The 12872-nt window shown below is 44.0% G+C and overlaps 1 protein-coding gene across 1 annotated transcript in view; it reads right to left on the bottom strand.

Moving 5' to 3' along the window:
• HECTD2 (HECT domain E3 ubiquitin protein ligase 2) overlaps positions 1-9941 on the bottom strand; it is a 58734-nt gene extending 48793 nt beyond the window's left edge. Inside the window, exon 1 of the mRNA XM_036438543.2 lies at positions 9694-9941. Within this exon, the coding sequence (XP_036294436.1) occupies positions 9694-9840 (147 nt within the window). The 5' untranslated portion in view covers positions 9841-9941. The remainder of the gene's footprint in view (positions 1-9693) is intronic.
• Positions 9942-12872: the final 2931 nt, after the last annotated feature.

The following is a 12872-nucleotide window of genomic DNA, read 5'->3' as shown; positions in this document are numbered from 1 at the left end:
AGGATGTCCAACTGATGGGGTAGGCCCGCTTCCCCCAGAAGTCAGCAATCAGGCATTCTTCCAGCTGTCACGCCAACCACCACTGTGCACCAACCACCACTGTGCTCGCTAGCCTTGAGCCTGGCTTCTGGTTGAGTGGCACTTCCCCTGTAAGATCAGGCTAAAACCAGCTCTCCAACATCCCCTGAAGGCCCCCAGACTGCAAGAGGGCACAGGCCAGACTGAGGGACCCCACCAGTGCACAGCTGGGCTGGGGAAGAGACATGGGAGGTTGGCCACCTGGGTAGGGACCACAGGAGGGCTCCAGGGCATGTCTGGCAGGTCTTGCTCAGTCCTGATCAGCCAGACCCCAGCGGAAGATAACCTACCAGTTGGAGCATCTACCCCCTCTTGTTCAGTGCATGTGATAGCGACTGATTGACCGGTCAACTGTCTGCCCCCTGGTGGTCAGTGCGCATCATAGCCAGCGTTGAGCAGCCTTAGCATATCATTAGCATATTTCACTTTGGTTGAATGGCCAACCAGTCGGCCAGAAACTTAGCATATTAGGCTTTTATTATATAGGATGTGGAATGCCACACTTTGAGGACTGTCACAATAGGGATAAAGGGTAATTAGGACTAAGAATTAATCTAAGAAATCTTGGGAAGAAGATATGATTTAAATATGCACTGTGCAATGTAGCCATTTGCCACATGTGACTATTGAGCACTTGAAATGTACTAGTGCAAAGTGAGATAACTATTGTAGTAAGTGTAAAATACACAATGTTCAAGGACTTAGTATAAAAAGAGGTAAAATACCTCATTATGCATCTATAATAATCAAGTGTTGAAATGGTAAATTTATGGATATGTTGGATTAAAAAATACATTATTAAAATCATTTTACCTCTTTATTGTTATTCCTCTTAATGTGGTTACTAGAAAAAAAATTTTATTACATTTTTTTTCTTAAATTGGTTTTTAGAGAGGATGGGGGGGGGAGAGAGAAACAATAATGTGAAAAACATTGATTAGTTGACTCCCATACTTGCTCCTCCCAAGATCAAACCCCAAAACGTAGGTATATGCCTTGACCAGGAATCAAACCCAAGACCTTTTGGTGGAAGGGACCATGCTCCAACACTGAACCACATTGGCCAGGGCTGGCTATTAGAAAATTCTAAAATACACTTGTGGTTCACATTACTGTAACTGGACAGAGCTGATCTAGATAGATTTTCCTAAACTAGATCCAACCCAACATATACCCTTAGGAAAAAAGAACAGAATTAATATTCTGATTCACAATTTCCTGCATTATTTTGGAAGAAGAGATTCACTGGAAAGGTAAATTTAAATATGGTATAAAATACTTTATAGACAAAGAATAAAAGATGTCTGAGTGAAAAGGAACTGAGTTTCCTGCGTTGGTAATTTCTCATATGTACATAGAGACAATGGCATTCTGAACACTTTGGCCACACCTCAGTGAAATTTAGTTTTCAAATCCAAAGATGAATACTTCAGCAATAAGTTACTTGCTTCCATCCCAATGAGTCCAGGGACTATCTGGGATGCACGGAAAAACTACTTTATAAAATAGTAGGCTCTGTCCCAGTAGCTCAGTTGGTTAGATCATCATCCTATCTAATAAAAGAGTAATATGCAGATTGACCATCACTCCAACACACAATATGGCTGCCTCCATGTGGTCAAAGGTCCTGCCCCTATGTGGACACAAGATGGCCACCACAAGATGGCCACCACAAGATGGCTAGCAGGGGAGGGCAGTTGAGAGGCACCAGGCCTGCAGAGGAGGGCAGTTGGAAGCAATCAACTCTGAAGGGGAGGGCAGTTAGAGGTGACCAGGCTGGCAGAGGAGAGAAGTTGGGGGCAAACAGGCTGGCAGGGGAGCAATTAAGACATTAATCAGGCTGGCAGGGGAGCAGATAGGGGGTGATCAGGCTGGCAGGCAGAAACAGTTAGGGGCAATAAGGAAGGCAGGCAGGGGAGCAGTTGGGAGCCAGCAGTCCTGGATTGTGAGAGGGATGTCCTGGTGGGATCGGGCCTACACGGGCAGTCGGACATCTCTTGAGGGGTTTCAAATTGGAGAGGGTGCAGGCTGGGGTGAGGGACACCCCCTCCCTCGCCCTGTGCATGAATTGCATGTACGGGGCCTCTAGTCTCAATATACCAAGGTTGAGGATTCAATTCCTGGTCAGGCACATACAAGAATCAACAAATGAATGCATAAATAAATGGAACAACAAATCAATCTCTTTCCCTCTCCCTCTCCCTCTCCCTCTCCCTCTCCCTCTCCCTCTCCCTCTCCCTCTCCCTCTCCCTCTCCCTCTCCCTCTCCCTCTCCCTCTCCCTCTCCCTCTCCCTTTCTTCCTCTCTCCACCCCCTCCCCCCCCCAAATCAATTCTTAAAAAAGTGACTGGCTTCCTGAGATACCCAAAGATTGGTGAAAAAATATTTTTAAGTTTTAGGTTAAAATAAAAAGCACATAAACCCTGCTTTACCAACTTTTTACACAAACTAACCTAAGCTACCAGTTGGGGCCACATCAGATGAGAAGCCTCCACTGTATTTAAAGTCTATAAAGGAGACTATTTTTAGGCCCTGTTGCTGGCTCAAGTTGTTTTGTTTTTCTTTTTTGTATGTGTTTTCACAGTTCCCTATTAAGATGCTGGGGCTTTATTTTACATCCTTCTAGTAAGATGTGAAAAGTTAGCTACTTTCAAGGTGAGAACTTCCCTCCCAATCTAAATACCGTATTTTTCGGACCATAAGACGCACTTTTTTCCCCCCAGAAGTGGGGGGGGAAAGTCCCTGCGTCTTATGGTCCAAATATAGCCTACACAAATACTTTTAAAAAAAGTTTTTTTACTTGCCCGGCTCTGTGTGGTCTCTGTGTGCTTACCCGGCTCTAAAATGGTTCTAAATGCTGCTGTTTACTTTACAGGGTTGATTACATGTGTTTATGACTGTGATGTTGGGTTTTAATGCACATAAAATATTTTAGGACACTATTTTGTTTCAGAATCTTTTTTTCTTCATTTCCCTTCTCTAAAAACTGGTGCGTCTTATGGTCCGGAGCGTCTTATGGTCTGAAAAATACGGTAATGCCAGCCCAAGAGGAATTGCTTTCTTTAGGTGATAGAAACTATATCTTTCACAGGAGACTAAGCTGAGATAAGGATGTGGATTCTGAAACAAAATTCTGACACCAAAAACATCCCAATACAAATAATCTTATAGATTACTGAAAATAAATGTTGATATAAAAGAAATGTTGGTCCTGAAACCCAGAAATTTCAGGACTTATCAGGAAGGCAAAGTGGCATGAGAGGTTTAATTCACTTAATTTATAACAGGAAAAGAAGAAACTGCATCAATAGATTACCATATGCAATAAAATACTTTTAAAGCATACATTTTGATGTAGTCACCATTCCTTGACCAATTTCTTGTTCTTTAATAGAAAAATCTGGATCAAAACCAAGTTAATTTGAAATATAGCTTTCTTTAGTGACTAGGCTCAAACTTCAGATGGACTGCAATTCAACTGAATTAGTAAAATTTCAGTGATTACTATTTTTTTAAAAATATATTTTTTATTGCTTTTTTTACAGAGAGGAAGAGAGAGGGATAGAGAGCTAGAAACATCGATGAGAAACAATCATCAATCAGCTGCCTCTTGCACACCCCCTACTGGGGATGTGCCCACAACCAAGGTACATGTCCTTGACCGGAATTGAACCTGGGACCTTTCAGTCCGCAGGCCGACGCTCTATCCACTGAGCCAAACCGGTCTCGGCTCAGTGATTATTTTTAAGAGACACTCAAACCCCCCCTCCCCAAATGTTTACTGAGTGCTTACAAAATATCGCCAAGTTACAAATATTTACTCAGGAACATCTAGTTATTCATATAAGGCTTAGGAGTCTAACATTTCTGCAATGCAAGAAAGGACCCTTCACCCAAGACTAAACTATAATAATAGGAAAAAATGGAAGAAAAAGCAGAGAAATATTTTTGAAATTGGATAAACATGGAAGGGAGGTTTTCCACAGAATAGGGTAGTAAGGAATGATATATTTTTTATAATCTATACTAATAAAAGAGAAACATGCTAAAAATTGACCATACCTTTGCAATACTCACTTGCCGATCAGGAGTGAGTATGCAAATAAACCCAACAAAGATGGCAGGTTAATTTGCATACACAGGCACCAAGTGGCAGGGGGCATTCCACACCACCCAGCTGCTCAGGGCCTCTGGGCAGCGTGGGAAAGTGGAAAGACGGCTCTGGCCAGAGCTAAGGTGGTGCTGGCAGCCAGGGAAAGGAAGGCCCATTCTTGCAAGAATCTTTGTGTATCAGGCCTCTAGTATATAATAAATATATAATACATATATATTTATATGATTTTATAATAAAATATGGCATATTCTTATATCATACATGACACATTTTTACAATATCCATGGCTTACTAAATGGTTTAAAACACCCTCACCCCTATAACTTTCAGTCTTTGTCATCTTGCCTGTTTAGAAAATAATGGACGAAAGGCATAAGATTTTCGATATATGAGATTGTTTCAGACACTTAGATGGGCATGGTTCATGTAAGTTCACACATACATATGTTTATTTGTAGTGATGTTGGCTGGAATGCCTTTTTATGTAAACATTTCTCTCGAACAGAACTCATCTAGAAACTCTAGCATCTTTTCATTAAGCTTCCTTCTCTTTCATTCCTGTTATCTAGCTAGGTTCCACATCATAAAGATTCTTTTATCCTTCACACTTGATCACATCGCTACCACCCTAGTGGATGTACCCATCAACTAACTCAGGAATTAACTACAAAGCTCTTTCCTTCACACCCTTCCTCCTCCCCCCTCCAGTCTAAGTACCGCCAACCATTACCACTGGTTTCATTATGCTGTTCCTTTATTTAAGAAACTCCAGTGGCTTCCCACTAACCACAGGAAAAAAATGTCCAAATTTCTCTGCCTGGTGATCTGGCTCCAGCCCCCATGCAGTCCTACCCACGGCCCACACAGTCCCAGCATGCTTCCATTGGGCTTGCTTTATCACTCCCCAGTTCTCCCCTTTAAGCCTTGTTCATGTTGCTTTCCCTACTGGGTTGCTTTTCCCCACTTTCTTTTGCCCATCCGAGTCCTATCACCCTTTGATGGCCAGCAGCTTAATAACCACCTTTACATCAGGCCTTTCTGCACAGCTGTGCACAGTGCCCTCTCTCTGATTTCCTCTACTGCAAACTGTTTCTGTGGCTCAGAATGTTTCTATGGCTTTCACACACTGCTTTGTGATGTCATGTGTTGGCCCTGCCCACCCTGAAGTTGAACATTTTTTGAAAAACAGAAGAAAACGAAAACAAAAAGTCCCCTCTCTTTGTGTTTTCTGTAACATCTACCCAGAAGCTGAACAATAGATGGTAACTGGTAGCCACATTTTGGCACAGTGGCTCCACAGCCCATTGATGTACATCCAACACAACATATACGGACTACTCATTCTTATTACCGACTTCCCATCAATACCTCTCCACGCCCTTTTTCTTTCCCTCAAATTCTTCCCCTCACTGTCCACATACTTGACACATCTCCTGGTCTTCATGTGGGAAACTTCACTTTAAAATCCCAAACTGGTTTCCTCCATTGCCCTTGACCTCCTGACCTAAGGAAAATTGAGCTCTTTCTTGAACATGACTTCATTCTTTGCTACCCCATCCTGTGGAAAACCTCCCTTCCCTGCTTACCTGATGTAAATGTTGAAGTAGACAAACTCATCCTCACTTGTCACTATTATTTCTGTTCCTCCTTTGACCATTTTCTCATTTCCCATCCACCAATATTTTTAACTTCTGTGTTACATCAGCAACTATAATAGTTTACAATATTCGGCTCCACTCGAAGCTGTCAACTTCAGTAGATTCAATATTTACGCCATCAGACCTTCATTCCCATGCACTACTTCAAATTCCATATTCTCCACTCAGTGGACTGGCATCATCTCCCCACAGCTGCAAGGCCAACCTTGACACTGACAGTCCTGTGAGGGCTCTATTTTGAGCCTCTTGGGCATCTCTAACTCAAACTGATTTAATTCTCGCCATTCCCCCACCACACCTGATTTCTGCTGTGCTTCCATACCTTTCACCAGTCCAAATGCTGCTCCCCAAACCATGTAGACTTGGGGAGATCTGTTTAAAATACAGATTTCATAGAGCTTCTAATTCAGTACATGAAGCGTCAATTTTCCATCTTAGCAACACCTGGAAAAAAATTTAAAAATGCCTGAGTCCCATGCCCAGAAAGTGATATAATTGGCCTACATTTAGGCCTGGACAAATATGGCTTTGAAAATTCCCCTAGTTATTTTACTGTGCATCAAAGGTTGAAATAAGGCACTCTAGCACGAGATCTGTAATATTAGGACTTTAACATCCTACCAAGGTAACTCTATGGTCCATCAGTTTTAAGACTGTTGTGTTAGGTACTTCCTGGCTAGAATGGACTTCTTCACACTTTGGTGATCTTAGGATCAATCACTTTAGGTCTCCTCTTGCCAATACCATCAATCCCACCCCTGCACCTGTTTTTAAATTTCCAGGATATAGTCCTAACTCTTCAGGCTTAATTAGGCTCATCACAACCTGACCTTCTAGCTATTTTAGGGCACTACCACTCTAAATTATTTCCAAACTTTCATTAAAACATGATAATTTGGGGGAAAAAGCTAGTACTTCAGGACTACATTATTTGAGTCATAAACACAATCTACATAAACAGAGCTGTTAACCTGGAGTAAAAAGGAAGAATCACTAAAATTTCTCAAAGAACCTGGCCGGTGTGGCTCAGTGGGTGAGTGTTGACCTACAAACCACGAGGTCATGGTTCAATTCCTGGTCAGGTTTGTGGGCTTGCTCCCTAGTAGGGGGCGTGCAGGAGGCAGCAGATCAGTGATTCTCTCTCATCATTGATGTTTCTATCTCTCTGAAATCTATTAAAATATATTTTTAGCCCTAGTTGGTTTGGCTCAGTGGATAAAGTGTCAGAAGGGTCCCGGGTTTGATTCTGGTCAAGGGCACATGCCTGGGGTGCAGACTCGATCCCCAGAAGGGGCGTGCAGGAGGCAGCTGATCAATGATTCTCTCTCATCATTGATGTTTCTAACCCTCTCTACCTCTCCCTGCCTCTCTAAAACCAATAAAAACATATATTTCTAAAAGTTTAAGTATATATTTAAAAATAAAATGACTCAAAGAAAAAAGTTATTAATAGCAATCAGGTTCCTAAGCAAACTCTAAGAAGCTCTTGTTTAATCCATGTGAAGGCTGAAAACCAAACCAGACACTAATAGCTGCCTTTCCTTGCCCTTACACCAAGGCTTCCTCACCTGCTGGTGAACTCGGTCACCATCCCAGCAGTCCTGGCTCCCTCGCCCTAGAGGACCAAGCACATATTTTCTTGACTTAGGCTTTTCACTGCTGTAACTCAGACTTCGTGCTCTAGAAATCTCTCTTTGACAAATACATATACTCATACACACATCTCCTTCTCCTCCTCTTCCTTTTCCTCCTCCTCATCAAATTCCTCATCTTCCCCTTGCTCCTGTAACTTTTGCTGCAAAACCTGAGAAAAAGTCATTTTCCCTCCTGTGATGATTCGAAACGTCGGTGCTAATGGCAAACTTGTCAATTCAAAGACCCATAAATTCTAAATGCATTAAAAAAAAAAAAAGGGGAAAAAATGCTACCATCCCTGAAAGACCTTGTAAAGTACCAGAAATTGCCTTCAGAATCTCTAGTTTTTCTTATCCTGATAATCTCCTAATTTAGTCTATCTTTTTCAAAGCTTAAGTCAAAAATTTTTTTAAAAAAACTTGAACTCTTCTTTTGTTTCACTAGTAGTACAAATCCATAATCCGTTAACATTTTCAAAATCCTATAAGCTCTTGAAAATAAAAGGGTTTTGTAACTCATTTGGTGACAAAAGAGACCTTAGTTGAGCTCTGACAATCCAACCTGATCTGAACTGATATTAAGCTACTTATACTCTGACTTCACTTCATTTAGCATAAACACACTTAGATTTCACTGAAGAGCTCTCAATATGCTTGATTATGATGAATATTGGATATTATATATGTACTCCATTCCCTTTCTAGAATCTGAAAAACTCTGAATCCCAAAGCCCCAGGGTTTCAGATAACAGTCTGTAACCTGAATCCACACTGAATCAATTTCTCCAAGTTTTTATTCCAAACCGGCAAGTTTTCAGTTAAACTGAGATAAATGAATATTTTTGGGAGGGTGATCACTTGAGGACCTACATCAATTCAGGTACCTGTTTCTGAAAGCACATGCATGCATTGTTTTAATCAATTTGGAACAGCTACTGTGGAAACACAAGCTATTTGCAAGTTATTAACTCCCTAGATCCTCTCTGGAAGCCGGGGTACCAACAGAAGGAACTGGGTTTGCCGGCAGATGGGTGACATATTCCTTCAAAGCATTTCCCCAAGTGATTCCTAACCAACTCCAATTTACCGATCAGCTGGACCTACATTTTAAAACGTGTCGTTTATTACTGCCCACTTGGCTGCGCTGCTTTCACGTAAAGAGCTCATTCTAACAATTTCCAGTTAGCATGACCGTTAGGCATTTTTGTAAAACCTACCAAATCAAAACATCATTCCCAGTACTGTAAAGAAGAATGAGTTATTTTAAGTTTTTAGTCATGAAAGAGGGAGGGTTTAAGGAACGAATTGCAAGGAGGAATTAAAAAACAAAAACAAAAAACGTGTCCTGCTCTCCAAACTTTTCCTATTTGTCCCTGGCAGCCGCATGGCAAGTGATGATCTTTAAATGGACCGAAGCAAACTCTCAAAGTGTATAAATATGATTTCAAATAATAATCTTAAAAATAAGATATTTTTGTGTGCTCCCAAGTAACAGAGTCATAGCCACCGGTGAAAACAGGGGAGGGGGGCTGTGCCATTACATCATCCGGCAAAATGCATTTGCAGCCTGAGAGCGCTCATCACATAAACCGTAAGAAAATCCACCTGGGAAATCATCCCTGCCGAGTTTAGGCAACTTCAGTTTAAACAGACAGGTTAAAAAGGCCTCCGCACTCCCCCCCACAGGTCTGCACCGCAGGAAAAAGAAAACCGTCACCCAGGCATCTGCCTCCCACCTCCCTGACAGCCGCGCGGAGGTCTGTCTCACTGAAGTGGAAACTCGCCGCACAGCCCTTCAGTCGGGAGGAGGAAGGAAAGAAAAGCGAAGAAAAGGAGCAAATCTCCGCTTCTCAGAGGTAGGCAGGCAGGCAGGCAGCTCAGTGGAAAACCCACTCCCGCCTGCCTGGCGCCTTAGCTCATCCAACAGATAACGCCCACTCCAAGGTGCTGGTCCTTAGAGAAAATGCACCTTTCCACCCAGAAAATAACGGAGAACGGCCCGCGGACCCGGGCACCCCATTTCCCGAGGGTGGAAGGTGCGGCTGGCCAAGAGATCGGGGGTCCACAAGGCACAACTCGCACTCGGCCCCAGGAAGGGGACCTGGGCGCATCTGCCGGGATCCCGGAGGAGGCACGGCCCCCGGATGCCCCTGGTCCTCCCTCCCCATGCCCGTCATGGGAGTGTCCCGGGGCCGCCGCCAGGCACCTACCGCAGTCGCGCTGGCGCCCGCCGCCGACACGATGGGCGGCAGCTTCTCGCGCTCCGGCTCCTTCTCCTTCTTCCCTTTCCTCTCATCCGCCGCCACCGCCGGCGGCGCGGCGGGCGAGGGCACCCGATCCCGATCCGCCTCGCTCATGTCGGCTCGGGCGGCGGGAGCGAGGTGGCGGCGGAGTCCGGGCTGCGGCTGGGCTGGCGCTGCTGCCGCCGCGGCCGCGAGAGGGCTCCGGTCCCGCTTCCCCGCCGCCCCCGCCGCCCCGCCCCGCGCCCGAGGCCCCGCCCGCCGCCCCCGCGCGCCCGCCGCTCCGCCGCCGGAGCCCCGCGCCGCCCCCGCCGCCTGGGCTCCGGACTCGGAAGTCTGGGGCGCCAGCCGCGCATCCCGCCCACCCGCTCATCCCCAGGCCCCGGGGGTGGAGGTGCGCCGCCTACGCCAGGATGCCACGTTTGCGGAGTGTTGGCGAGACGGCGTGGAGGGTCCCTACCGGAGGGTCTCACTCGGTTGGCGATGGATGGAGAGCGCCAAAGGGCGCGTGTAGCTCAGGGACCGCCGAGCTGGGGACCCCCAGACCCTCAGGATGTGGGCTGGGGCCTTCCCCTCCCCTGCGCCCACCAGGCTGTCCCGGACCGCTGCTGATCCCTGCCGCCCCCTCCCTCGTCCCAAGAGAGGCCTGCGTCCCCTGCCTGCGCATCCTCAGGAGACAGCCTTTCTTCTCCATGTGGCCGATCCTTTCTAGATGTCCTGAGGACCCCCATCTACGAAGAAAAAGCCTGTGGAAGGGGGGAGTGAGACGTCAAAGGCTCCACCTTCGCCAGCGCAGGGCCAGGCCACACTTTCCATTCCTGTTCTTTCCTAACCCCTTTCACTGCCAAGTCCGCCTCTCCCTTCCCGCTCCCACGCCTGCATCTTGCTCTCTCCCTGCATCCTTTTACTGCCTCCAATCCTTCTATCCCTTCCGTGTTCCTTTCCTTTTATAAGTTACAGATGGACAGACCCAAACTCCGCTGCGTAATCCATAAAATGTCACATCATTACCATGGGTAAGAACTTTAAAACTGGAGAGGAAAGCTTTCAGTTGTGAAATTAAAACACCCGTTATCCCCACCACCAAGCCAACAAGACAATTTACTTTCCTTTCTTATCGCCCCCTCTTTTTCCTTTTCTGGGAATGGGAGTTGGGGGGGGGGGGGCGCGCGAAGCTGGGGCAGAGACACCTGCTGACCAGATGAAAGGAGAGTAAGAAAATGCTGTATCCCCTATTGAAAATAGGGAATTCCTGGGCATTCAGGCCTTCAGGGTTTTAGATTGTGGCTTTCTTATTTGTTTCGAGGATGACTGAATTTTCAGATCAAGGATACCCAAATGCAAATATAAGAACCAAAAATACCTCTGAAACTGAAGGATGGGATGGCATTTATCTATTTTTTTTTTACATATTTCATTTATTAGCGTAACTAAGTTACAGTGCATCATGAGATGAAGTTGCATGTTTTTCAAACCCAAAGTTTGTAACAAGCAGATCTGAGGCAACAATGTAATGAATATAACAATTACCGGTAGTATTCAATACTGCCTTATAAACATTAAATTATAACTTTCATTTAGAAAAAAACTTTCTAGTTTTAATATAGTTGCAGTAATCTTTTTAAAATATTAGCAAAAGGTATGGAGTATATGCTGTATAGTCAGTAAAAAGTATTTCATTGCTAATTAGGCTTGGAGGGAAATTATGTATAAATACATTACTTTGAAGCATTCTTCTTAAAATATTTTAAAAATATATTTCATTGATTTTTTTACAGAGAGGAAGGGAGAGAGATAGTTAGAAACATCGATGAGAGAGAAACATCGACCAGCTGCCTCCTGCACACTCCCAACTGGGTATGTGCCTGCAACCAAGGTACATGCCCTTGACCAGCATCGAACCTGGGACCCTTGAGTCCGCAGGCCAACACTCTATCCCCTGAGCCAAACTAGTTAGGGCTTAAAATATTTTTTTAAAATTATTTTCCAGGATTTTCTTTTCCTTATTAAGCCTCTGAAATACTTATCCCATACAAAGACACCTACACTTATTTCATACTTTTAGCAAGTCAGTATGATCTTTTGGTACAGCAATAACGTAAATGCTATTTTACAAATGGAAGCTTTTATTTTAACTACAATTCAATATATTTTGTGCTACCAAGCAAGGTTGATAGAATACTAGGGGGAAAATGTTCCTTTTCTATTGTTTTCAACTGGATTTAGAAATTTGTGATTAAAATGTTTGGATGAGAATTGCATGCCTTATGCTTTCTCTTTTCATGTGTGAGACTAAATAGAAGTATGTATGTCTGTACACTCAGTCACATTCAATAGAAAAAATGCTTAAATATTGGCAGAATAAGGCAAGTCAGAAATTTTAATTTGTTGATGTTTTCTTCTGCTTTTTATTAAATAGCTTGCTTTCAGTGCACCACCCCATCCTTCCTTTGTGGGCTTGCATTCTGAGGTGGGGGTTGAGCGGGGGGAAGGGGAGAGGACAGGGCCCTGGAAAGCTGCAGTGAGGGTTCCAGGGGAACCAGTGGGCTTGAGAAACACATTCCCAACCACCACCAACATGCTTCTGGCAGCCCAGATGGGAGAGAGAGCAGGACATACAGAGAGTTCTGTACAAAAGTGTACTTTTCAGCTATGCAAGAGTCGGCGAGAAGTGCAATAGTGGTGGCATCCAAACATAAACTGGGAATGAGTCAGGAGAAATATTTCATATTCCTAAATCCGGATGGAAAGCCTGTGTTCATTAATTATGCCCGTGGAGAATGGGAGTTTGGGGGAGGGAGGGCTGGGAAGGTTAGAGAAGTGGTTACTTCCACAGAAGAAAAGGAGACCAAATTACAAGTGATACTAATCTAGAGAACAGTAGTGAAGTTAGTTCTGACAAGCCATTTAGGAGTGCTTTATAACCAATACTTTAATAAGGAATAGCTCTGAAATAGTGAGTTTTTGGTTTGTTTGTTAAAAGAAATCATCTTTTTTCACATTTCAACTTGAGCTTTGTCCCAAAGTAGCACACTTGCAGAAATAAACTTATTTTAGCCATGTTGATATTGTTAAAAACATTGTTAAAACACCTCAGATTTAATGACTATAGCTTTTGAAATTATTAAAAAAATAGCTTTTCTTTTTTA

The sequence above is a fragment of the Pipistrellus kuhlii genome, unplaced genomic scaffold, assembly GCF_014108245.1.
Source record: "Pipistrellus kuhlii isolate mPipKuh1 unplaced genomic scaffold, mPipKuh1.p scaffold_m20_p_15, whole genome shotgun sequence".
NCBI lineage: Eukaryota > Metazoa > Chordata > Mammalia > Chiroptera > Vespertilionidae > Pipistrellus > Pipistrellus kuhlii.
Note: the sequence above shows the minus strand (reverse complement) of the source record. Positions and strands in the feature narration are given on the sequence as shown.